Consider the following 25,636-nt stretch of genomic DNA (forward strand, 5'->3'; position numbering starts at 1 on the left):
CAAAAAAGAAATATTTACCGTTCCTGTGTGCTTCCCCTGCACTGAAGCCTGACTACCAATTACTCTGTATTAAATTATGTTTGGTCATGCCGGTGATTATACAGTATCCAAGCAACCCAGGCATAATCTAATTTAGCATACAACATGGATTTTCTCTGCTCCCCTTCTCTGTTTTTCTGAGAGTGAATGCGAAGCTGAGTGGCTGCATGGCCTCAGGGCAGCGGTGCTGCAGGGCTGCAGCAGAGGCAGTGCTTACATCAGTGCCTGTGATGCTGCACTGGGTGCTGGCAGGGCAGTGGGCGCTGGGAGGGACAGCCCATAACCAGCCTGGAGCCCAGCTGTGAGCGGCCACTGCTACCCAGGGAGTTGTGCTGGGTTCCCAGCTCCCATCTGTGCTGCAGGAGACTGCAAAGCGTGGGTGGAGAGAGCCCTGAGAAGGGACCCAGCTAAATTACTGCCAGTGCAATTGATTTGAGAGTGCACCGAGGGCCAGGAAGAAACAGCAGGTTAAAAGGAAAATGCAGCAAATACTTGTAAACCTTCTGGAGGGCAGCTCTGGTGTGGAACGAGCGATGTCTGCAGAAAGCATCTGTGAAAAGCACTGGCATTAGGGACACTTTGGTTGAGAACACCCCATCTTTAGAAACCAGGGCATTATTTGCTGGTGCAAAGGCAGATGAAGAGGTATAATTTATAGTAAATCATCCTGTGGATAATGGATGTGGAATGTGAAGGATGTGAAAGGTGAATCATGTTTTGTAGCATAGCTTTAGTAACCATTATAAAGGTGGCTGGTGGAAAAGTACCCGCGGTGCAGCGCAGCGCTGCTGTGCCACCCTGTTTGTTCCAGCAGGGACCGAGGGCTGCATGGTTACAAAATGTTGGCCCTTTGCAGAGCCGAAGCACCAGGGCACAGCAGAGCGGGGCTGTGTGTGCAGCAGGGCCCTGTCCTCCTTGGGAACCCATTAATGCTGCAGTCTGTAATAATTAACGGGACTGGATACGGCTGCCTGGCGGTAATAAGTCAATGACAGGGCAATTTATTAGAGTGATGTATCGCGTGATAATGGTAATGAGAAATGAAGGGACCTAATTTTGTAAGACTTAGATCAATTTGGTTGTTTTTTTTATAAATGAACATTGTTTTAGTAACCACGGAAGATCATTACAATTATTATTTTATTAGTGCTGTTCACAACTATTTCGGTTTCAGTCTTCTGAGCCCCAAATGGGAGCATAGGAGCGTGCGTTTGAAATGCAGATTGTGCTGCAAGGTGAAAATTCCAGTGGCATTTGTAAATGTCTATTAGGGAGGTGTGGGAGGAGGGAAGGGATTTGGGTGCGTGGCTGCGGGGCCGCAGTCTGCAGGCAGGGGGGGCTTCTCAGACACCGCGAGGAACATCCAGGGCTTCCTGACACTGGGGACGTGATGAGTAAAAGGGATTTCTGCACCTTTGGGTTGGAACACAAGCCCTGACATTCTCAGTGTGCTGGTGTGTGCGCTGCAGGGCTGGAACATGCAGCAGACCAGGCTCCTGCCTGCACTGAGTGTGGGGACAAGACTGCGTGGGGCAGGAGCTCCAACCATCCCAAGATCTGCTGCTGCCCCTGCTGTCACCCAGGAAGCCCTGTGTAGGATGAGGAGTGAAGAGTTCTTCTCTGACTCAAATGAGGCTTGGATGGAGAAGGATAGATAGCTTATTTTATTTTGAGTTTACACTGTGCTGAAATGAGCTGCGTCTGCACGCGTGATGAGCGCTGCAATCTTAGTGCCGTGATCAGCAATAACAGCTCATGGCAATAACTTGCAGCAGGGCCTGAGTCCTGCTGTGCTCTCCTTGTGGTCCCATGTGCTCTCCAGGGAGAGAGATGACAGGGAAAAAGCATTGCTCTAAAAACATAGGATACAGTTCTGTGCTGACACTGTCTGAAGTCACTGAGCTTCCTGGTTGAAGAGGGCAGGAAAAAACCACAGACTTGTGGTGATAGGGCTGTGGGCTCCTGCTGCACGTCCTCCTTGTCACCTCCTTGTGACTTGCATTCGCTGCATGACGTGTCACCATGTGGCCTGTCTGGGAGCAAGGCTCCAGTGTCCGTGTGTTCCTGGCTGGGAGGTTTCCTCGCCCGGCCCCCTGCAGCCAACGTGATGGGGCTGAGCCGTGAAGGCAAAAAAATGGGTGAGAAAGGATTGGATTTTGGAACATATAGAGGTCACTTGTTCAGCTGGAGAGCAGCATGTGTCAGAGGTCCAACAATTTGTTTTTAGACGGGTTTCAAGCATTAATGATTCAAGATGTTTTCCTGGGAGTGGTTTGCAACATGAGCCTCGGTGGCCGGGGAAGCGTTGGGGTTTTATGGGATTAGCCAAATCCTGAGCTGCAATGCCTGCCATAACACAACCGTTGAGGCTGTACTTTTCCACATGGCTGAAGCTCCCCAGAAGTGTCAGGAAAGCAAACAGACTCATAAGCCTGGTGCCAGGCAAGGATGGGGGTCCATCCTGATTGTTCCCATCACCTACTTCTGTTGGTTTTCTTTTGCAGAGTTGCAGATAACCACAAGCAGAACCTGATGACTGTTGCTAATCTGGGTGTGGTGTTTGGGCCGACGCTGCTTCGACCCAGGAGGAAACAGTCGCTGCCATTATGGACATCAAGTTTCAGAATATTGTGATTGAAATTTTAATAGAAAACCATGAGAAGGTAAAGACTTTACTTGCTTCTATCACTACGGTTTATTTCCTACACCTGATTTGTCACTTTGCAAGCTGCAGTCTACTTCCCCAGGGCCCTCCTTGCTGACTTTGGCCAGCAGCCATAAAGGGCCCAACTCGGTTCCTGCTTTTCTGACTACATCCAAGCACTGACGTTCTCCACAGCGCTGATCTGCTGTGACAAGGCACAGTTGTGTCTGTTGCAAGGATGCTCCCACCTGTTCCTGGCTCTGCTGGTGCAGCACTGCAGTAGCTCTGCTGCAGCTGGAGGACATCCTGCCCAGGGCACTCACTGGGTTCCTGGTCACCTTCAGGGTGTTAACAGGAGGAGGCTCTCAAATGAGTGCCCATGGAGGCCCTGTAATTCAGCAAACGGCAGCACTAAAACACTGAACACGAGCATTGCTCACAGAGTGCTTGTGCATGCATGGAGTGGCGGTGAGGCACAGCGTCCTGCAGGGCCACTGTCCAGAGGTGGTGTGTTGCTGAACTTCCCATGCAGTGCTGCTGGGTGCCTGTGATATGAAAGCAGTCTGGGCTAAGGAGGATGTGATGCTCGGGGCTGTCTGCTACTCGGGGCTCTCTCCAGAGTCTGTTAGCCCATCAGTTGCATGTGTTAAGCTGCAAGGCTGAGTCCCACATGGATGTGGTGCAGGTGTCAGCCCTGGGGCTCATCTGCCTGGTGCTGCCAAGGGGCAGTGAGTGCATGTCCAGCAGGGATGGATTGCGTGTTGTTGGACAGATTTCCTCCAGAGGCAGATAAACATCGTGGTATTTATTTAGCGTGGAGGAGCTATTTTCTCTGATCTTTGTGGGGTGCAGTTACAGTGATTGCTTAACCGCGTGCTGCTGCAGAGGGGAGTGCGAGCAGCGGCCGTGAGCCTGTGGCTGAGCCCCAGCCCTGTGCTGAGCAGCAGGCATGAGCCTTGTGGGCTCTTGGTGGCCATCCGCCCGTCTGTCTGTCCATCCATCCGTCTGTACGTCTGCAGTGTCCCAGCAGTGGCACCAGGAAACCATTCAAGCATTGTGTCACTGCTGTGGGTGCACTTTGCTGTCTCTTTCCTCGCTGAGCCCTATGGCTGCCTTCCCCTCCCAGGTCCTTGCAGCAGCAGGGCGTCAGTCTGGTTCTTGTTCAGTTCCAGCCGAGCCTCCTCCATCAGGTGGCACCTGAGGGGATCAATGACGGATTTCTGCAGTGATGGTCTGTGTGGGCTGCAGTGCTGCTCACCAGCAAAATGACACCTGTGCCGCAGGGCTCCCGAGTGCTTCCATGGCTACCCTTCCTTAGGAGTAATTTATGGCACCAGCAGAAGGGAAGGCTGTGACTGGGCTGTGTGCTGCCGTCACACCGACTGCGGGTGGGCGTAAGTGCTGCGTGCTGTCTGTGCTGCCCGGCTGCTCTCATGCACTGGGTACTGATGGTGCAGGATGGAGAGATGCTGTTTGCACTGCCTGCACAAAGGCACGGGTACTGCATGGCACAGTGATGCTGCATGCAGGATGCTGTTGGACCCATGTCCCCATTTCTCCTAGATTCTCCAAGAAAGAGGGAGGCAGCAACTGGGAGGAAAATCTCTTCTAAAGTCAGTCCCGGTGCTGGTTCACTCCCTCTGTAGGACTGTTTAGTTTCAGTGTATTCCTTAATTTGAATTGATTGGAACTCATTGAAGTTTTCCTGCAGGAGCTGCTGTAGGTGATTAGCAATATGTGAGCCCTCTGTGCTGCGCTGCTGCTGCTTTATATTGTTTTACGCTGGTGACTCACAGCCACTGTTTATGATTAAGTGCATTCTCAGGGAAAATGTAATTGATTTGAATGGTTCCTGGCAATCAGCGACTGTCTGGTATTACATTATATTTCCCTCAGGTAAGTGGGACGACTCTCCCATTAAAATTGCTGTTATCACAGTGAGGCACAGAGCACTGGGCTGTGCGTGTGCCCAGAGCTGCAGTGGGGTGGATGGGAGCCCTGAAGCACTGGAGCTGGGGCAGATGTGCAGTGTATGTTTGTGAGAGCAGCGCAGCAGCGTAACCTGCTGCAGGACACGTGTGGGATGCGTGCTTTTAAAGGATAAAATGGTTTTTCTGCTATGGCTGGGGATGTTACCATGACAAGCAAACTGAGAGTGAATCCTCTGCAAGAAACCAGGGATGCAGTGTTGTATTGGAAATTTGCAGCTCCAATGCTTTGGAAAAGGCATTTTGTATGAAGTGTTGGGAAATGATGCTGCTGGTGCTCCCTTCAGACCAAGGAGGGGGCAGCTGACCTGTGAGTGGCACCTTGCTGCCCACCAGCAGGGCTGGTTTCTGCAGGGTGTTACCCAGACCCCAGCGCTGCCTCAGTCAGTACTCAGAGTTAACACTGAGGTCAAAGCCCTCAGCACCTCATCTTTATTTTCTGCAATTAGCAAAGCTTTGTAGCAGCGGCGCCCTTGGCCTTGGAGCTTCCAGCTGTGGCTGGAGGGCAGCTCCTTGTGGAGCATCTCCTAGGTTTGGCTGCGTTCCACCAGGGGCGCGGATTGCTCCAGGAGCCTCCAGCTGCACAGCGAGCATGGGGGCTGTATGTGTAATTTATGGAGCCTGGCTGCTCCTCTCCCACTCTGATGATTAAACTGTCTCGCTATCTCTGTTAATTGGATTCTGGGATGGGAGAGTTAGAACACAGGTTTGCTTGGTGAGGAGCATGTCTCAGTTATTTTTCTTAAGCTGAAAAGTGAAACAAACCGAAGAAGCATTGAAATGAAGGAAAAGCAGAGCTCCATGTGCTGCTGGGCAGGCTGGCAGGGCTTCTAGGGGTGTGATGCTGCAAGACCACTTCTGTTTGTTATGTGGCTCTGGGTCCTCTGACTCCTCCCTCTTCAGAGCTTCAAAATAAGCATTGGTCCTTTTGGACAGGCAGCTAGCTCTCGACTTTCCTCTGTTGAGAGTGGTCACATTTAGCCTGGGTGCTGTGTGCCACCCTTAAGGGGTTGGGAGGCAGCTCGGTGTCACTCTGCCTCTGTGTCCTGCTAGTCCAGCTGTGCCCTACCATTGTCCAGCTGTGCACTGCCACGTTTGCATAGCTGGGTGCCTGCTGGGGTTCTTGCCCAGAGCATTCTCCCACCACCTGCGAGGGCACTGCAGGCCCTTCACTAGAAGCAGCCTACCAGGTTGTTGGGGTTTTTCACATTTTGCACTGTGTGCATTTGGTGAAGAGGAGAGAAAAGGAGCGCAAACAGAATGAAAATGTGGAGTTTAGGAAACGGTGCCCCACGTGTTACTTTATTGAATGCGTGACCTCTGTTAATGCTGTTCCTTGGTGTGATGGCGGGATGCTGAGGGCAGAGAGCTGCTCTGCTTGAGCAGCTGATGCTGAAGAGCCCTCTTTGTTGGCTTTCACAGATATTTAACACCGTGCCGGAGACGCCGCCGTCGAACTCGCAGCTGCTGCTGTCCCGCAAGAAGAGCGCAGACTCGAAGCCCCCATCGTGCAGCGAGCGGCCGCTCACCCTGTTCCACACCGCGCAGCCCAACGAGAAGCGTAAGCGCCCCCTCCCCAGCCCTGCCCCGTGTCACTGCACAGCACCGTAACCCTGCCGTGGAGCACAGCTGTGCTGGTGCTGATGAAAGATGCGTCCTGTAAGGGGACGGAGCCTCTGGTCACTGCGCTGCTGTGCTGATGGGGAGTGCGATGCCTGCCTGGCATCCCAGGCTGCAGCAGGCTTGGTGCAGGCTGCACTGGTGTGCTATAGGGTTGCTGCCCCGTTCCCAAGTCCCCAGCAGCTGAAGGGCACAAGGCAGAGCCCTTGGGGTGTCCAAAGTCGATCCTTATTTCTCGCTGGATGCCCACAGGCACTTTTACAGATATAGCAGCCCGGCCAGGATGTTCTGTATTTTTCTGTGGAGTAGGTGCTATGATGGTTTAAAAATGTTGAGGATCGTCTTTCCATTTTGGTCTCTGTTTGGTGCTCCGGATATGTTGGTGAAGGAGTCAGCACCTCCTCCCATCTCACTCTGCACACGGCTGTCTCGCATGCTACGGAGCAGAAATACACAGCAGGAGTTTGCTGTTCTGCTCCCTGAGCCGTGAGACTGAGCTAAAAGCCTTAGCAAAGAATCCTTTGCTTAAACTGAACGCGGTATCAGACTTTCAAAAAGGAGGAAATAGAATAAAGGGATGGTTTCCAATTCTGCCATTCATCTCCCATCTTCTGTAGATGAAACACTTCCAGTTTCTTGGCTGATAGGGACTTTAATTCAATGTTGGCTGGTAGCTGTGTCTGAGATTACACAGACAATTGACACTGATTTGTTAGGCTTACAGAGCTTATTTTCGAACTTTAGCCTCAGGCAGAAAATGTTTAGAAACAACTGGATGTGGCATCTGAATAGGCTGCAGGGCACTGCTGGGCCATCCGTGCACAGAACGGCTCTGAAAGCTGTGCTGTTTGGGAGCAAAGATCAAGGTGTGCTTTGGATCGACCTTTTTGGGGCTTTAGGCCCTTTGGCAGGTTAATTTCTCCCTTATTTCATCTGCTGGCTGCTCTGTCTTCCAGTCAGTGTTTGGAGAGTTCCCTTGATAGCCTGCTTGAGACCAAGATTCATGGCATGCAGTTTCAGGAACTGGTAATGTGTGTTGATGCAATTATCTCATCCTTGGCATTGGCTGATCTCTGGATGACAGCCTGATCTAAATGGCGTTTGAGCCTCTCGCTGCCTTGTAAGCACTCTGACTTTGTCCAGGCAGCACAAGAACTCGATGGCACGATGAGCGATGTGACGAGGAGTGCTGGTTCGCTCCTCCCTTTGCAGCCATGTCCTTTTGGGCATGTCATCATTTTCTTTTGAAACGGTGGCAGAGGGCTCACCCAGCATCCCACCTCCCTGACCCTGAGGCAGCACTGCTCCCAAGCTATTTTCCAGGCATGCAGGGTTTCCTCTCTGCTGTGTGCTCAGGATCAGCTCTCCATGAAGCTCGGGAGTTTCTCTTACGCTGCTTTCTCCTTCTGCAAGTATTAATTGTTGTCCTAATGCAGATGTGTAATTGGAAGGGATGTATAGTTGGATGGGCTTGAGAATAGGGGCTTCTTTGTGACCGTGTGCTTTTTAGTAGCAATTTCATCATATCAGCGTGCACAGGAGATACAATTCCTTTGAAAGATTTGTCATTAAAGGAGCACTCCTTGTGTTTTCCAGCAGTTGTCTGTCTTTCAGGAAACATCATCACAGAAGTGGCAGTTCTCTGCAGTAGAGCAGCTTTCTGTGCCATCAGTGATGATAATTGCCTCTCTCAATTACAATTGCTGCTTATACGGAAAAAGCATCTTATGAAAATGAATTAATGTGATTTTAGGTAATTCAGCACAGAGATGAGGAGGAAACCCATGCTGGGGAGGTTGCTTTGGGATGCATAATGTTTTCACACCTCAGTGTTGAAGTTACACAAATAAGGAGGGCATCTCTTAGCAGGGCAGGATGAAGGGAAATGAACAGAGCTGAGTCCAGGCTGTGGGCAGTGAGCTGGGCAGCAGGGCAGGTCTCTGTCCTCACTGGTGTTATCAGCAGTGCTGCATGGTGGTTGTAGACCTGGGCAGGAAAGGCAGCTAGTGGCTGATGTTATGTTCAGACTGAAGCATTTTTTTGTTGGGATAAACTTTAATTGGGTGATCTGTCCTTTTCTCCTTCCATAACTGTTATCCCCTCTGTGGTACCTGATTTCAGCCACAGACAAATGCATTCCTGCGTGTAGTCTCATCCCTTTCTTTCTTGGGTCATGTGGTCCTTTGGAAGTCGTTGGGAATGTAAAACATTTATATCTTGAGAAAGATCAGTATTTTGTTGCTAAAAATGTCATTTGTTTAAAATGTTGTTGCATCTTCAGAAAGAGAAAAGAATAACTGTTACTTCTCATACTTCAATGCATAGCGCATAGAAAACATGCCTGGGAACTCAGTGCCTGTCTGTGGAGGTCTGGTAGGATGCTGCTGCATTTACACTGGGGCAGGAGTGGTGGGCAGGAGCCTGGCTGCCTCTGTCCTGCAACTCTTGGGGGTTTTTTTTGGTGTTTTCCAGAGGAAAACAGGAACAGCATCATCAATTCCAGCCTGGAATCCGTCATCTCTTCAAATGTAAACAGCTTCCTCAACTCCAACAGCGCGCCTCAATCCAACCTGAACTCAAGTGATCTCGAACTAGAAGTAATTAAACCCAACAGGCCAAACTCACTGTAAGTACAGTGGTAATTAGTGTTTTATAGGCTCAACGTCCTTAATCTTTAATCAGGGCTGTTTCTCGCTCTGAATCCCAGCAGTTTGTTGAAGAATGCAATTTAATGCTTTAATTTTTAATGGCCGCTCGGGGTGCGTCCTGCACGTCTCGGTCTGAGCAGTGGGATTGGGGGGGGGTTTGCTCAGCCTGCGCCTGCAGGGTGTGCTCCAAGCAGAGCCCCGCAGTGCTGTTTGAACTGCTTGACCCATCTGGAGATAACTCCAGCAAGCACAAAGGACTATTCTTCTGACTTAAATCTATGACTGTTGTCAGTGCCGTTGATCTCCAGCCAAATCTGTGCCATTGCTTCTGCTATTGCTTCCTTCATCTGAAAAGTTCAAGGGGAAAAAATAGCGACCTTAGCAACGACTCCCGGGGGATGGCGGAGTTATTTGTGCAGTCCCCTGGATTTGACACAGCCTCGCACCGCGGACGGCTCTGCCATGGGGAATTTCCTTCCTGCCGTGGTCCTGCTGGGCTGCGCATTTTCCCACAGAACTCCTCTCCTGCACACATGAAGATGTGCTCTGAGCCCCGCAGCCGTGGTCCCTCGAGCCCAGGCTGATTCCCCGCGTCCATGCGGGTCTGTATGGGGTGGCCTTCCTGCCCCGTGTCCCCGTGCAGCCTGCAGCGCAGCCCCTTCTCACCAGCCCTGCAAACAGGCCCTTAGGAGCCCGCGGTGAACACTTGGGTTCAGCAGTTTCTCCTGGGTCCCCACAGAAATGGCTCGGTGCCGCTGCTGGTGCGCCTGGCCACGGCTGCCCTGCCTGGCGTGGGGTGCGGCGCTCGGGCAGCAGCCTGTGCTGAAGGTAAGTGCACAACATGTGCAGAGCAGGGCTCTGGCCGTCACCCATCGGCGTCACCTCCTTCCCACCACCTCTGCTGCCCCAAACAGCCAGGCCTCGTGCCAAGGCTGCACGTTCCCCGATCTCAGTGCTGCTGGTGGCCACCGTGGGACGCCGTGATGTGGAGGTTCCTGTCCACAGGTAGGACAGCTCTGTGCTCGAAGCTGGGTTTTAAAGTTTGCTGAGATGCCTTCGTTTGTCTTTAAATATCTGTTTTTGACTTCATTTGTGGTCCCGTGAAAATGTTATTGCTAGGTTTCCTCTGCATCGCTGCGGTAGCTGAACGGACCCAGATTGTTTTGTTCCCTTTGCTTGCAGCTGGCTCCATCTGGCCCACGGTGCTCAGCCCTACTCCAGACTGGGCAGGCTGGGGGCAACAGCAGGAGGTGTAGGTGGGATGGTTTGGGTCAGAGCAGCCTGAGTGGTGCCAGTGTCCCACAGCGCTGTCCTGTCTGCCCTGCTGTGCGAATAGCACCTGTACAAAGCTGGCCCTGTTCCGTTAAGCAGTTGCAGTGGCTGGGGCTCTGCAGTAGTTCCCAGATGCCCTTGGGCACTGAGGTCAGTTGCTGTTATCTGTTGGAGCTGTGAGTTTCCATCGCTCCGCTGTAGTTACAGGAGCAGCAGTGCGGGTGCGTGGCAGCAGGCAGGCTGTGTTGCTGCCTTGCTCTTGGTGCTTCCTCAGCTCTGTGCCAAACCCTCTGCCAGACCTGTGAGACCCATCGTGGAGCTCCTCTTCAGGAGTTTGTTGTTTTCTTGCATTCTTCACTGTTTTCTTTGAGTTTCTGGCTGTGGGTCAGGGCTGCCCCATCTTGTCTCAAGGCCGGGGCAGCTCACTGCGCTGTGGTGTCAGTGCCTGTAGCACAGCAGCTGCAGAGCCCCAGGTGTGAGGAGGATGGGAAGCCCCGCTTTCCTCCTGTAGAGAAAAAAGGATTTCTTTATAAACAAAGAACTCCTTAAGAGAACAAGCAAGGAATCCTGCTTCCTTCCATAAAGCAGCAACAGCACAGCTTAGTAAATTAAAAACTACCCCAAAACAGAATTGATTTTGTTCTTTTTTTTTTTTTGTGTCTAAAGTTACCATTGAAACAGAGGAGCTGTTGGACACTGCATGCAGCCATCGCTGACCACAGCCTTTTACCTCTCTGCTTTGCTGCTGTCTAACAGGCAGGTTTGGTGCCGTTGCTGCTGGTGGATGGGCTTGGTGCCATTGGTTGCCCTGTCTCAGGCCCCCGGTCGATGTGGGCATGGTGACCCTGGTTTATTCACTTCTCATGTGTTTCTGCTTACATGAGTTAGAACTGATAACTGCTGATCTCAATAGACTTGTTGGAGTAAAGTCAGTTGTGTCCAGAGGAGGACAGCGGAGCTGTGAGGGGTCTGGAGCACACATCCTATGGAAAGCAGCTGAGGGAACGGAGGTTTTCTAACCTGAATAATTCTGTGGTTCAGTGGTGAAGAATTACAAATGCAGGGGGATTTCTCGATTTTGTTTTGCTGCAGTGAGCCCTGATACATTGCGAGGTGGCCTTAAAACGTGGCATTAAATAACTGAGCGCTGTCTGTGGGGGTGGAGGCGTGTGAGCTTTGTGCACCCGGCTCCCCATCCCAGCGGTGAGCGGTGCCGTGCTCTCAGGCCTGCTCTGTGCTCCTGCTGCTCACATCTCCTGCAGAGCAGCCGCTCTGCCTGTGCCTGCATGTCAGGGGTTTGCCTTCCTCAGTCCTGGTCCTCCATCACCAGCCTGGAGGGAAATAGTTCAGCTGTGGGACGAAGGCTCTTCCTTCCCAGCCACCAATCAGGGTTTTACTATGGGAATGCGCTGATTTATTGGGGCTGGGTTTATTTTTATGGAAGAAGCGCTCGGGGCGGGAGCTGTGCTGTGAGTCAGCAGGGCTGCTCCCCGCCAGGCGCTGTCGCTGGGCACGAGGGAGCGGAGCGGCTGCCTGCTGCCACCCCTGCATGGGCGCTTCTTTCTTTTCTCTGGTTTTCTTCACTTTTGACGTTGCAGAAAGCTGCTTTAGAAGACGTGGCAGAAAAGCCTGTGTTTCTGCCACCGATGGATCCTTCAGCTGCAATGGGGGAAGTTTTCAAAGTAAACTGTGTGATCACGGTGATTTAAAAGTGTGGTTATTAAAATCCTCCAAGCGAGCACCTCGCTCTGGTGGTGCGGAGATGCATTCCTGTGGGGCTGTGGCTCGGTCCCTGCAGATGACCGCAGGAGCTGTTTTTCAGCTGGGCATGCTGGGCTGACAGCCTGCTTGGTGCCTGCCTCCTGTTTCTTGTTCTATCTATATTTCCCAGCCTTGTCTGTGCCCCGTGCTGCCCACAGACCCCAGCTGCCTGCAGGAAGCTGGCCGTGCTCTGGGTGTGTGCAGCTGAGCAGGGCTGGGTGCTGTAGGCTGGCTCGGTGGCCTTTGCTTGCATGTGTAGTGAGTTCAGTGCCTGGGTGTGCAGCCGCTGCTGCGTGGCACTGCTGCTGGGTGATGCTGCTCCTGCTGCTGGGTACTGCAGTCTGTAAAATCAAGGGCGGCTGGGGCTCACTGGATACTGTGGATGGAGCAGCAAGGGTTTCAGTTTCTCCTCTCTTGGCAATTTCTTTCTGTGCGTGACTGTTCTGGAGGTGAGGTGGGGCCAGCTGATTTTCTCCATGTAACCAGACAGGCGGGATTTTTTGTACTGCAACTCCACAAAGTCATCAGCCTGAGCTCTTGTGACTGTGAGCATGCAGCAATGCCCAGGGGGCTTCTGCCTTCCCTTTCAGAAGGAGAGCTTTGCACCACAAGCACAGGGTGCCTGCCACTCTCCGGGCCCAGCAAACAGCACCGTGCTGTGGGAGGAGAACGCTTCTCCCTTCCTGGAGTCCTTGGCTGTGTTTTTGCAGTGCTGTTTCCCAATGGTAGCTCTGAGCATTTATTTTATCACCTCCCACCCTTTTTAATGTTTTGCTGCCAGTGAAGAATGTTCCACTGCTTCTGATACAATAAAGTGCAGCCCAACAGTACTTTTGGGATGGTTCTAAGTCACATGGAAATTTCCAAACAGTTACTTCTTAGAGTTTTCTAATGCACTCTTAGGGATAGTTGATTTCTGAAGTTACAAAACCCTCCGTGTGTTATTGAGCAGTGTTCTCAGAGACAAAAGCTCCCATTTCTGGGCCGTCTGTATGGCAGCGTGCCTGGGGACCCGGCCAGCACTCGTGGGACCTGGCAGCTGTGGGAGGGTCGTGCAGAACTGCTCTGCCCTCAGCCCTGAGCATCAGAGAGGGGCTCTGGGGACATCCGCAGAGTGTGGGTTGAAGGCAGCAGTGGACTTTGCCTTGCTTTGTTGGACTGTGTTGTGCCGTGCCGTGCTTGTTGTGCTGCGCCATGTCATGCCATCCCTGCCATGCTGTGCCGTGCTGTGCTTTGCCCGGTGCCCTCACCGGAGCACTGCAGGCAGCACATGGCTCCACAGCTCTCTGAGTGGTGACAGGGCAATTCAATCCCAGGGATAATTTTAGAGCAGGTTGTGAGGCTGTCCTTTCGTGAGGACACCGCAGCTCCGGCCATCGCAGGCGGGCGCCGGGCAGGGAGCAGGGGCAGGGCTGTCCTCACACGCCTCGTCCACGCTGGGCATGCGTCCTGGCACAGCGCTGGGGTGAGCCTGGCTGCAGAGCCAAGCACGAGGCTTCCAAGGCACAGCCGGTCACTTGGAATCATGAGAGCCCCACAGGAGCCCCTTGGTTTGGGATGGAGGCCAGGAGCTGCCCAGCTCACCCCAAACTCTGGGAGCCAGGGTATGGTGGGAAGTGGGGGCTGCGGCTGCCGGGGGGGGAGGGAGGGGAGGCAGAGCCGGGGGGCCCTTTGGGGGCCCAGGGAAAACCACAGAGCCTGAAGAGCAGGAACCACCACGGTTGTGAAGCATGGAGGTGGGGCAGGAGGATTTACCTGAGCAGAGCAGGCACAAAAATGCACATTTTTCTGTGAGGTGCGACCGGAGCGTCAGTGGTGTGGGTGGCTGTCTCCAAAAATACCAGACACACAGCTTTGGGTTAGCTTTGTTTTTCGCAAATCCCCAGAAGGTACCTGCCAGCAGGACATGGGAAGGCATCCCCAGGCTGGGAGCTTAGCCACGCACAGATGGAAGTGATGGGGTTAAAGCTGTGTTACGGCCCTGGTGCCTTTAGGGCTTTGTGGCTTCTGTCAGAGCATCGAGCGCATGGAAGTGCATGGAGTGGGTACCGGGCTGGCATGAAATGCTGCCTGCCCCCCTGGGATGGCTGGCCCCTGAGATTGCTGTCCCATTGGGGTTGCTGTCCCACTGGGGTGGCTGAGTGATCCTGTGCCTTCTTTGCCCTGGGGACTCCAGCTTTAGGGAATCATGGCTTTGGGAAACTTGGGTTTAGTCGTCATGTTTCTGTTTGCATTTTACTTTATTTACTTATTGACCAAGTATGGCTATTTCTTTTCCTCCATGGATATGGAAAGAAATGAGGAGCAGACCTAAGGTCTAGTGGTCATGAAAAAAATAGCCCAATTAGTGTGAGGAAGAAAGGTTATTCCCATGTGCTTTTGATTTACAGGACCAGAATGAATTTTCACTGGACATCTCAGTGTTCTCCATCCCATGCTGGCATTGCCTCATCGCCATGCTCTGCTCCGGGGTCCTTGGGGATCCCAAATCTGCGTCCAGCAGCAAATAATCAGAGTAGCATCACTGAATGGCAAATGGTGATATTTGTTGGAATAAATAGTCTCTTAAAAACGCAAACAGCTTCAGCAATTATCAGTTGTAACACATATAAGCAGAAACACATGAGCAGTGAGTAGACCTTTAAACGCTGCTGGTTCCTTGCAGAATTGAAGTCACTTTTTCCACTCTGAAAAATAACTCTATAAACATGACACAGCCTTATTCAGCAGCTCTGTTGCCCGTTCTCGCTCAGAAGGCAGCAAAAATGGAATGGTTCGGTGTTTTGTTGATTCTGTTTTAACTTTTGTGGAGTCGTCAGTAGTAGGAGAAAAGCGAACCTTTCCTGCACCGTGCTTCGTTAGTCAAAGCAGTGTAAGGACAAACCCTGATTTCAGGAGTGGTGCAACTGCGTGGCTGGCAGTGATATCAGCCAGGTGTGAAGGTCGGCAGCTCTGAAGGAGAGAAGCTGAGTTTCTGGGTGCTGTGTGAAGTTGGCAGTGGGAAGAAACTTCTTTTATTTGTGAAAGGACCCCCCAGAAGGCACAAAGGGAACATGGTGGGGGGGCACTTGCAGGCCGTGAATGCCCAGGAACTCTTTGCAGCTTTTATTTCATTCACTGCAGCAAGCTGTGAGCCAGGACCCTGTTGTTTTCTATGCAGCACTTGGCGAAGCTGCAGCTGGGAGGTTGTGAGCATAGGAGCTTCTGGAGTGCAGCTGCCAGCAGTGCCCGGGGCTGCCCAAGCAGCCCTCTGTAGAGCAGTGCCCTGTAGGGCATAATGCATGTCTAGTTGGGTGTGAAGGAACCTGAGGTGCAGCAGCCAGCAGTGCTGCCCTCAGTGTGCAGCTGGGGTCCCCATTCCTACAAGTAAATCTTGTCTTTATACCCCGGATCTGGCTGCAAGATCTTGAATGGCAGCTGATCCCATGCGTTGGGTTTCCAGCTAGGAAAGTGTTCCTGCAGCTCCTGATCCCGAGGGGGTGTCATGGGGGTCATTGGGATGCAGTGTCTGAGAGGTGCTTATCAGTCACTGCCACGTTTTTCATGCCTTCAAGAAGTGAATGGTGATGGTTGGTAAGCAAGAGGTGCTCTCAGCAGGCAGCGTCTGGCTGGCTTAGCAAGGGGCCGTGCCGTCTGTGTCAGCTGGTGCTTCTGCTCAGGGCACTGAGGAGCAGGATGGTGCTGAGAGCCGTGCCCAGCAGGGTGGGCGCAGGCATCGGGAGCCCCTGCTGTCCTTCTGTCCTTGCCCACTCCTGGCAGTTCCTCTTGCAGCCTTCTGCTGAAGATGCAGACGTCCCCACAGCCTGCAAAGTTGCTGTAATTGTGAGCCTGCCTGAGCAGAGACCCAGTGCTCTGCAGACCCCAGTGCAGGTGAGGCACAGCACAGCTGTGGGTCGGTGCTCAGGAGGGGGGATCGTTTATTGCTTAAAGCAGACACTGCACATCTTCTGGTTTTCACACTTGAAAACAGGCCCTGAAATTCCCAGTCTGTCGCTTGGCTTCTTCCAGATGACATCATATTCCAAGTATCTTATGACTTATTTACTTTTTTGGGTGTCTGTGTTTGTTTTAGTGAAGCAGCTTTGACTTGGGAGTCCCACGTTCTGCCTGCAGTCAGACAGCTCCGTAGGCTTTGGGGACTTGGGGCTCTGGCAGGCATCCTTACAGCTGTTCCTTCAAAGGCACGAGCAGCACGCTCAGGAGACTGCAGAGATGTGCTGCAGGCATAGCTGCTGAGGGTGGTGCGTTTTGAATCTGCGTTCACACACACGTAGACAGCCGTCTGTATTTATTGGTATGTATAGTTTTCATAGGGTTTTTTTTGTGTGTTGCACTTAAATAATCGTGGATTTATTTTAGAAGCATTTATATGCTTTCAGTAAGTGTGTTAAGACACATGAAAAAGGAGCCTGTAGGCCACAAGAGCAGCGATCTTGTTTGGGAAGAGCAGAGGGAAATGATAAACTTCCATTGAGGTGCATTTGGGTTGCTGGCTCTGTGCTCTGGGGGGCAGCCCAGGGTGGGGGTTGCTTTGCTTTTCTGCCCTGTGTGTTTTCCATTTGCCCAGGAGTTTCGCATAACCACTTCTCAGACCTTCAGCTCTTTGACTTTTCTGTTGGCTCATGGTCTAGAAACTTTCCACAGGCTGAACTTGAAAATTAGGCCAAATATTCTCATAAAGTCTCCAGTTTTGTAGCTAGCCCCATGTGAACTAGCAGCCATTCATCAACGTATTTTCTATGTGCTCATCCATTAAAAGAGAGACAATTCAGCAGTGTCCCTTTTACTAATGCGTGCAGAAACCTCTCCTCAGCAGGAATAGAGTGTGTGGCTGCTTTCAGCCTGCAGCTGAGCCATAACCTCAGCGTCCTCCTGGGATGGTACTGCCCTGCAGGCGGTCACAGCAGGACAGTGGGACAGTGGGACAGCAGGACAGCGGGACAGTGGGACAGCGGGACAGTGGGACTGTGGGACAGTGGGACAGTGTGTGCAGGCTCCAGCCCTCTCCAGCTCCCTGCAGCTCCCCGCAGTGCTGCTTCCCAGGAGACTTCTTAGAAGATTCTGCTTTTGAACTGTGCTGCTCTGTTTATGTGATTTGCTCTGGGAACATCTGAGGGTGCTTCTCACAAACTGAATGAGATTAGAATGGTGCGGCCCCCTCCAAGAGATCTAAAAAAGCACCTCAGACTTCAGCATCGCAAGCTGCTTAAAAGCTTTCCTGAAAGCCCGGAGAAGAAAATACATTCACTGCACTTTCATTGCTTTCTTAATTCATATAATTAGTGTGGAGATAGCTGCATGGCTGTATTTTCTTCAAAGAAACTGCCTCAGACAAATATTGGCTAATGGAAATTTCACCTTCAAATAAAGCGGTATTTGAAAATACATGGAGGCCGTTGTGGGGAAATGGATGCAGGAATCAAAGATGCTACAGCAAGGCATTCCCCGGGCGGCTGGAGGAGCAGCACGGGAATGGTGCAGCACTGAGCACCTCCAGCAGCACTGCTCTCCTCCCCAGCCCTGCTCTGCTGCCTGTGAGCTCTGGGCTGAGTCTCCTGAAAGTGCTCCCAGCCAACTCTTTTATTGAGCCTGCTGAAAGCAAACCGATAGTAAATTAGCTCTCTGCCACCTATAAATGTCACTGGAAACAAAATATTTTACAGACCCAGCTGAATGCATTCTTAGGTTCCTCTTTCTGTGGGCAGATTTAATTCAGAGCCAAGGATGCAGCCCAGACTTTGCTTGGCAGAACCTTTTATGAGCGTGGGATGCTCCTGCAGGGCACTGGGTGCTGTGGGTGCTGGGTGCTGTCTCCAGGAGTGCTGCCAGGCTCTGGTTTCCCTGCAGAAAGCAGCAATTTTCTTGGAGGGGCTGGGGGAGCGTGGGGCCACCGCTCATAAAGACCTTTCTCCTCTGAAAGAAGATCCAGGTGCCTAATTAACTTCATAAATGAGCTGGAGCTGTGAGGCCACCACTTTGCCATGAAGTGAAGGTAACCTGATCTCTGCAGCCCTTTCTGCCTGGGTAAGGGATCCTGCCCGCGATTAATTCGCTCTCACCTGCTTTCCGTCCAGCTGCATTCTGGCTGTGCACAAAGCCGGTGTGCAGACACTGTTGACAGGGCTGTGCTAAGCTGGGAAATTATCAGCAGCATAAGAACCGTGGCCAATTACTGGGCTGTGCACTGCATCACTGCCTGCCTGGCCTGCCCTGGGTCACAGAGCTGTGGGTGCTGCCCTTCATGTCTGAGGGCTGGGGGGCACAGGGGGGGAACCCCCGGGGAGGAGTGGTACCACTTCAGCTTTGCTGCTGTCTGTGCTGCACTTGGAAAAACACTAAAGGAGGTGGCAGTGGAGAGGAAGGTGCCCTGGGAGATCAGCCTGTTGTGGTCCCACTGAGGGTGGCTCGGGGACCTCTGAGTTTCCTGAGGACTCCATTCTTGTGGGAACAACCCACAGTGAAACCTCAGAGAGCGCAGGGAACGTTACAGGTGGAAGTGCAGAAATAGTCAGCCAAGAAGTGAATGCCCCAACCCTGGGGATGAGTGCATTCCTCATCCCTGGGGGCGCCCTGGGCCAGGCTGGAGGGGGCCTGGGGCAGCCTGAGCTGGGGGGCACCCAACCTGCAGCAGGGGTGTGCTGGGTGGTCTCTAAGGTCTCTTGCAGCCTGAGCCCTTCTCTGATTCTGTGAATTGTTCATGTTAACATTGCCTGTGTTTGGTTAATGGGAATGGAGAAGAGGCTGCATCTGTGCCTGGGCAGCAGTGAGGAAGCCAGGCTGTTGGTGGGCAGGCAGCAGCATGCGTAGCACCCAGCTGTGCTGCAGCTGGAGAGCAGAGCTGACTGGTTAGAGCTGCACAGGCAAAAGCGTTAATGCAAAGCTTGGTTTTTTTGAGCAAAAAAGGGAAGAACAGATAAAACCCTAACTCTTTTTTTTAATATAAAAATGATCACGTTGGATCATTTCACAGGTGTAGTTTTGGGGTGCAGTGTTCTGATCCGCCCTGTATAACGTGTTTGCATAATACTTGCAAAACATGAGGCACTGAGGAACAGAAGTCAGGCAGATCCGGAAAATGAGGAATAGTGTTGTGCTCATCCATTGCTCTCCATCACTTCCACAGGCCAAAATAATCCCTGCTGCTTTTCCCAGCCTGCCTGCCTCAGTGTGCAGGTGTTGGTGCTCTGTGCTGTGTGAGCAGAGTTTGCATGGCAATGAAACCCAGCATTCCAGCTGGTGAGCGCTGAAACAAATGTGGTTTGTTTTGTGATAGGATTTGAATCTACAAGTGGCCTTCTATCAGATTATGCAAGGATGTTGACTAGCAAGCAGTGTTTTTTTTTAATGTGGAAAATAGCTTTTCTGAATATTTCTAGAAATTACTGAAAAAGTGGAAGGGGCCGTGCTGCCTTTCTGCCTCCGGGGTGCTGGCAGTGGCAGCTCATGGCGTTGGTGCTGCAGTGGTGCTGTGCTGCCTGTGGGATGGCACTGCTTCCTTGGGGCTCCTCCTGGGCCCTGAGGGGCTGCAGTTCCTGCCCAGCACCTCTACTGCTCAGCACAGCGGGGAGCTTGAGGTCCCTGGACACAGGCTGTGTGTGACCCAAGAGCTGCGTCTTGTAGCTCCAGTGTCCGTTCTGCAGGAGTCCCTTATGGTTGCTGGGGGGCAGACAGGAGGGTTTTTCTTTCTGGGGAGCGTAGCGTGGTGGTGATGGATTCAGTGCCAGAGAAAAAGGAGAGATTTCTGGAGGGCTGTCAAGTTCTCCTTAATTGTGAATCCCATTTGTTGGTGACTAATGCAGCCAGGCTGGCGGAATTGCCTCATGAATTAGAAGCAGTGGCGCGGTGGAAAAGATGTGACTGCGATGCTGGCTCCTGATTTACCAACACTCCCTCCCAGGCTGCTGCTCGACTGCCTACTGGCACATTACAACTCTTCTATTAATAATTTAGAGCTTGAATAAGGGTGGAATGCACTCGATTCAACATCAGGTCTGCCGAGTTGGTTGTCAGCCTGCTGAGAGCCATGTGAGCGGGGAGGATGCGTATCTCAGCATGGGGCGGCTGTTAGTGGAGCAGAATGTGCTGTGTGCACACACATACAGGTGCACAGCCTGGGAGCGAGCAGTGGGGCTGGGCAGGCTGGTCCTGGGGGCCCTGCTGCCCCTGCTCCCTGTGGCAGGTCGGTAACTTCCTGGCAGTGTGCTGAGATGGGTTGTGGAGGGGCTGTGCTAACGGGGTGTTCTGTGCCGAGAGGCTCTGTGCCTCTCATCCCAGGTGAGGACGGCTCCTTCCCATGGGATTCCTCTCCTCACGCTGCCAGCACTCCCATCTCTGGCTCTTTGCTTTAATCACTCAGCGTTTCTTCATCATTAACACCAGTTTCTAAGCTTTGTGCCAGAAGGCTGCACCAAACCATCATTGCCTCGCTTCGAAGCATCCGGCATAACCCGGCTGTAGTTGGAAATGGCAACGTGCATGAAGTGGGACGACAGAAACCACCAGCTCTCCTCCCTGAGGCAGGACTCTCCCCACACTCTCCCCTTATTCAACTGGAAAAGCTTCTGACTAGTTTATGAAATGACTGAAGCGCATCTAGAGTTCTCTGTATGGGAAATAAGCCAAGCAGCAAAGTGAGAGGACAAAGCCATGTGCTGGGTATCTGGATGGCTGCAAAGAGGGTCGCCTCCGTGTTGCTGCCCTGGAGCTCACGTCAGCTGTGCTCACCTGGGAAGAGGAGCTGATAGCTGGAGGTGTGTGAAGAAGCTGAACTCTTTGGACCTGCTTGGTTAAGCAATGCTGCTTATTTCCCTGAGCATGACATTATTTTCCACCTGAGTGATTTATGCAGCAAGATAACTCCTGAGAGAATAATACGGGAGAGATTTTGCATATTTTTTCTTGTATTTAAAGTACCAAATGGAGGAAGAATGCTGCCAAGCTGGAAGCCTGTGGGATCTTGGTAATGTATAGGATCGTGCTTGGTGCCATCACTAACACCAGTGCAGCTGGAGCCCAGGGACTGCTTGCTCGTGCCCATCCACCCTGCACTCCGGGCGTTGCTGAGATGTGCAGCATTGCATGAACTTCATCAGCTTCTCTGCCCAAGGCTGGCTCCCATTTCGTGTAGCAGAGCCATATCCATCAGCAGGCTGCAACCCTGGCCTGCTGTTAGCAAGTTTAAGAGCCCTGGCGTTGAGCAATGCTATATATTTCTGTCTGTTTGGCTTTGAGAAGAGCCTTATGTTCAGCAGCTTTGTTTTAGAGAAGTAGAAGGGAAGGGAAAGGGGTGGGTGGTTCTTGGTTTGTTTTAGAGCAGTCAGTATTGATAATGCCAGGATGGAAACAGGGTGTTTATTGAGGTGATTTCATCAAAGGGCTTCAGCTCATCAGTAGATGGTGCCCATTCATGGATGCTGGATGTTCTGTGCCAGAAATAGCCCCGAGTTCCACAAAAATAAACAAATTGTAAATGTTTTTAAGTGGAACTGGTGTCCTCTCAGCCAAAAGAACAAAGTGACAAAGGCTGTGTGGAGCCCTGCTGCGCTGAACTGCTCAGCCCCACACACTGCAAGGGCCTCAGCTGTGCCAGGAGATGCCGGGGTGGCCTGGGCAGGCAGACAGCAGAGAAAAAGTGTTGTGAGAGGGGAGGAGTGAGGATGGCTTTTAGATCCAGCTGCAGGAAGGTAAAGCAGTGCCTGGAAGGACGGGAATGGCAGCAGGGCTGCTTGGAGCACAGCTCCCAGGATGCAGGGTTGGATGGTTATGATCCCATCCCATCCCATCCTGTGTGCTGCCCAGGGCCATGGGCAATCTGGGAGGAGGAAAGGCGAAGCCCTGCTGTGTTCTGGGCTGCTGACTGACGGAGTTCCCTCTGCTGCTGCTCTTTGGGAAAAGCTGCTTTGAAGACGCTGAGTTTTACCCCATCTTTGTTTCCTGCTGCTGGTATTTTTGGTTCTTAGCTTTTTTTTTTTTTTTTTTTTTTTTTCTGTTTTGTTTCCCACTCTGCACCCAACAGGAAGAGCCCCTTGCAAAGCCCTCAAGAGTAAGAAGAAGGGAAAAAACAGATGACATTTGCTTTCTGCAGACAACAGGCAGCAGCCAGCAATTCCAAAAAGCCCGTCACCACCGCTGCTATTCCCATGAGAAAGAGAAAGGAAATGGGATCTTACAAAAAAAAAAAAAACACCAAAACACAAAAAAAAGACGTTCCAAAATACAGAGGCCTCATTGCTCTCGTCAGTGCGCTCACTTCTCCGGTGGGATCAGACGTAGCCCATGCTGTGGCGTGGTTCAGTGGGGTGACATTGAGCAGGAGCTGTGGAACTGAATGCTGGGGTTTCCCTGGAAGGAGCTGAGCCTTCAGAGATCGTCTGCTCAGCAGGGCAGCCCCAGAGGGCCCTGCAAAACCTTCTGTTCTTCTGGAGGGAACCGCTCACAGCACCACGTTCATCTCTTCTGGGAGTAACCTGATTGAAGCAGGATGGTCTTCATCCTCACAGACCTGCATGCTGTTACTAATGAATGTATCTCTCTTGCTTGGCGGGCACGGAGAGTGTTTTCTTTGCCATTCGGAATCCAAAGATACCAAAACCCCAGTCCAAATTTTGGATAGCTTCGTAGCTGGTGGCTGGCTGGAGAGCCAGGCTCTTGCTGTAAGCCTGTTCTGTGGCAGCATCACAGAGGCAGTTTTCCTGTGCCCCACAGTCAGTGCAGCAGGCTGAGCTGTTGGGTGGCAGTGATGAAGCTGACCTACAGGTAGCAAGCACTGCGCTCTTTTACAATGATCCCATCTCAAGAAGGGGACTTTCTTGTCCCAGTGCCTCATAGCTGGGTGTCCTGGCAGGGTCACTGCTGGCTGTGCTGTGGGGCAGGCACTCTGCCCTGGGTTTGCTGTCATGGCACAGCTTGGCTGAGTTTTGGCCACTGAGTCACCTGCAGGTGTTCAGTGGGGCGGAATCTCACTGCAGCAGGGGCTGGAGGTGAAGGGAAAGCCCTGCGTGGAGCTGATAGCTGGCACCTCTGGGAAGAGCTCAGTGGGATTACCAGGACGGAGGAGCCTGCACGAATGGGAGCCGTGGGGAGATGAGGCGCAGCTGCAGCCCCAGGCAAAACCCACCCTGGCAGCTGCCAGCTGTGCTCCAGATGTGCTGTAACTCAGCCATGTGCAGCCAGCAGGCACTGCATGCAGGTATGATGTCCAGCAGGCTTTGGTTTCCAAACTGCAGCTCCTCGTGCAGCACCAACCGTGCTTGAGGGGTTCTAGGTGCCAGCACCCACAGGAACACATTCTCCATGTCTTCAAATGAATTTAACGTGCTCTCTCCATTAGAGGGCAGAAGCATGCTTGTGCACAGATAAAACAAAACAAATGTACGTGCCCTATGTGCTATCTAAGTTCTTGTGCTAAGGGAAGGTAGAACACCGTCACACTCTTCCAGCCAACTGCACCTGGTGGGAAGAAAAGGCAGCAGGGAGAAAAGTGGGGCCTTAAGGGTTAACCTCTGCGACTGGGGATCGCTGCGTGCTCCGTGTAGCACCTCCTCCTGTTTGAAGCTGGAAATAGATTTGTGCTATGGTAAGTACAAATGTCTCTCAGGTTTGTTAAGGACCAGCCAACGCAGGTAAATACTCCTCTTGCAATTTTAGTAGAAAAGTGCAGAAGGATTTGCTTTTGAATATTGGTAACTAGGAGGTGCACATTTGGAGGATTTCTCTTAATAGTCTGCAGTTTTACAGTGCTTGGTGAAGGTTGTGCTGCACTGCTGTATTTCAGCCCTACGCTCATGTAAAGCTCTGCAGAAATAAAGGCATTGCCCATAACCACGTGGGGAAATCATAGTGTCTGTTGGACTCAGCAACACAGCTTCTGTGGGGAGGAGAGGTGCCAGGAGCTCGGCCTTAAGCAGATATGAACTTCAGGTTAATTCAGGCTAAAAATTTAACCTTTTGTGTCCTCTGGACGCCAGCTGTAGTGGGAATATTTATGGCATGGGCATTTTCTTCCTCGAAATTGGCCCAAATCCACGGTGTTATCCTCTCTGTTGTGAGTGCTGGGGCACGGTGGGGGTGGCTGCAGCCCCTGGTGGGGTCTGACCTTGGGGGGCACCCGGGGTTGTGGTGCTGGTGGGGTGGCACAAAGCGTGGGCTGAGCCGTGCCGGGTGTGCTGCTTCAGTCCTGAGCTGAACTGAAGGGAAGAGAATTGCAATCACATGCAAAATTCATTGGATTGTAGAATATCCGGAGCTGGAAGGGACCCACGAGGATCATCCATTCAAGATGAGTCACAAATATTTCCCAGAGACCCTCCTGGGTTTTGGGGATGGTTGGTTGTTTTTCTTAAATATTAGAGGCTGAGGCTGGAAATGCAGCACAGAGCATTTGTTCCACACCCTTCTGTGTTAAGGTAATGAAACGTGCAGTGCCAGCCTCCAGAAACAGCAGCCGGGGGCTGGAGCACTGATGCTGTTGTGATCTGTGCTCTGTCAGTGGCACATCTCTCAGTTATAGGTGAACCCATTGCTCATTTTTACAGAGTTCAGCTGCTGGTAGAGGCTGGGGAACACCTGAGGGCTTGGGCTGCTTGGTACATCTCTGTGGCACAGAGGGGCCATCCTCACGGAGAGAGAAAGCAGAAATCACAGTGCTTTTACAGAACCTTGGGGGTTTTTTTATGGGGACTTTTCAGTGCCGAGAGGATTTTCTGGTGTTTTACCAGGGACAGAGCATACAGGCTGAATTAGAGAATACAGATGAGTTGATAATCCTAGAGATGGCAGAAGACGAAACAGATGCAAAATGGTGTTTGGCTGCACTAATTGCTTTTCAGAGAACTGGAGAACGACCTCAGTGTGACAGTTTTGCAGGAAACACTTCTCACTTCTGAATGCGTTTCCTAGTTCAGTGACTCAGTTTGACTTGAGGACAGCAGTCACTTACAGGAAAAGCGAGGAAATGAGCTGATAGTCAAGAGCAGTGTGGGTGAGGGGAAGAGTGTTTCTCACTGTAAAATATGAAAAAAATCAATTAAACCATTACAGCACTGTGATTTAATGAGCGCTGCAGGAGTGCTGGAGCGTGGGCAGGGCACGAGCCCTGCTGCTGCTTCACTCCTGTTCCTGGTGGCACTAAAGAGGTTCCCTGCACCTCAGCATTGCTCATCTCAGTTCTGGTGCTGGTGAGGGCACCCATGGGGCTGAGACCCACACAGCCTGGGGTGGGTTGGGGCTGTGCAGCCTTTGGTGCAGTGTCAGCCCCTGGGCTTCCACGGCCAGGACCCACTGGGATGTGCAGACAGGCAACAACACTCAGGCGCTGCACAGCATGGCCCAGGGAACAGCCTCGTGGCAGCAGGAGGAGATGCTCCTAGAAACCATCCCTGTGCAGCAATGGTGGTAATGCAGGTAAAGGTGCTGGAGCAGCAGCGTGCAGCCTGACGGCTCTGCCCATGGGTGCTAGGAGCAGGGCGATGGAGCAGGGGTTAACTGGAAAATCCAGCTCTTGTTGTCTGGAAGAATGCAGATCTGGCCTTGAAATGTTTCCCAAGGCCTTGGCACTTCATTTCGTGGCTGTGTCTCATGCTCAGTCTATTCCCAAGGCACCAGCTATCGTCGGATGTCGTCTGCCTGTCTCTCGGTTGCTGTTTGTTTCTGTGGTTGCACGTTGA

The 25,636-nt window shown here is 52.1% G+C and overlaps 1 protein-coding gene across 1 annotated transcript in view; it reads left to right on the plus strand.

Annotated features, from left to right (window-relative positions):
* ARHGAP26 (Rho GTPase activating protein 26) overlaps positions 1 to 25,636 on the plus strand; it is a gene marked incomplete at both ends in the record, with an annotated part of 98,020 nt that overhangs the window by 68,693 nt on the left and 3,691 nt on the right. Inside the window, 4 exon segments of the mRNA XM_079542440.1 lie at positions 2,544 to 2,620; positions 2,623 to 2,702; positions 6,094 to 6,232; positions 8,764 to 8,917. Coding sequence (XP_079398566.1) covers positions 2,544 to 2,620; positions 2,623 to 2,702; positions 6,094 to 6,232; positions 8,764 to 8,917 — 450 coding nt within the window.

This window comes from Tetrao urogallus (genome assembly GCF_951394365.1).
Source record: "Tetrao urogallus genome assembly, chromosome: 14".
Lineage (NCBI taxonomy): Eukaryota > Metazoa > Chordata > Aves > Galliformes > Phasianidae > Tetrao > Tetrao urogallus.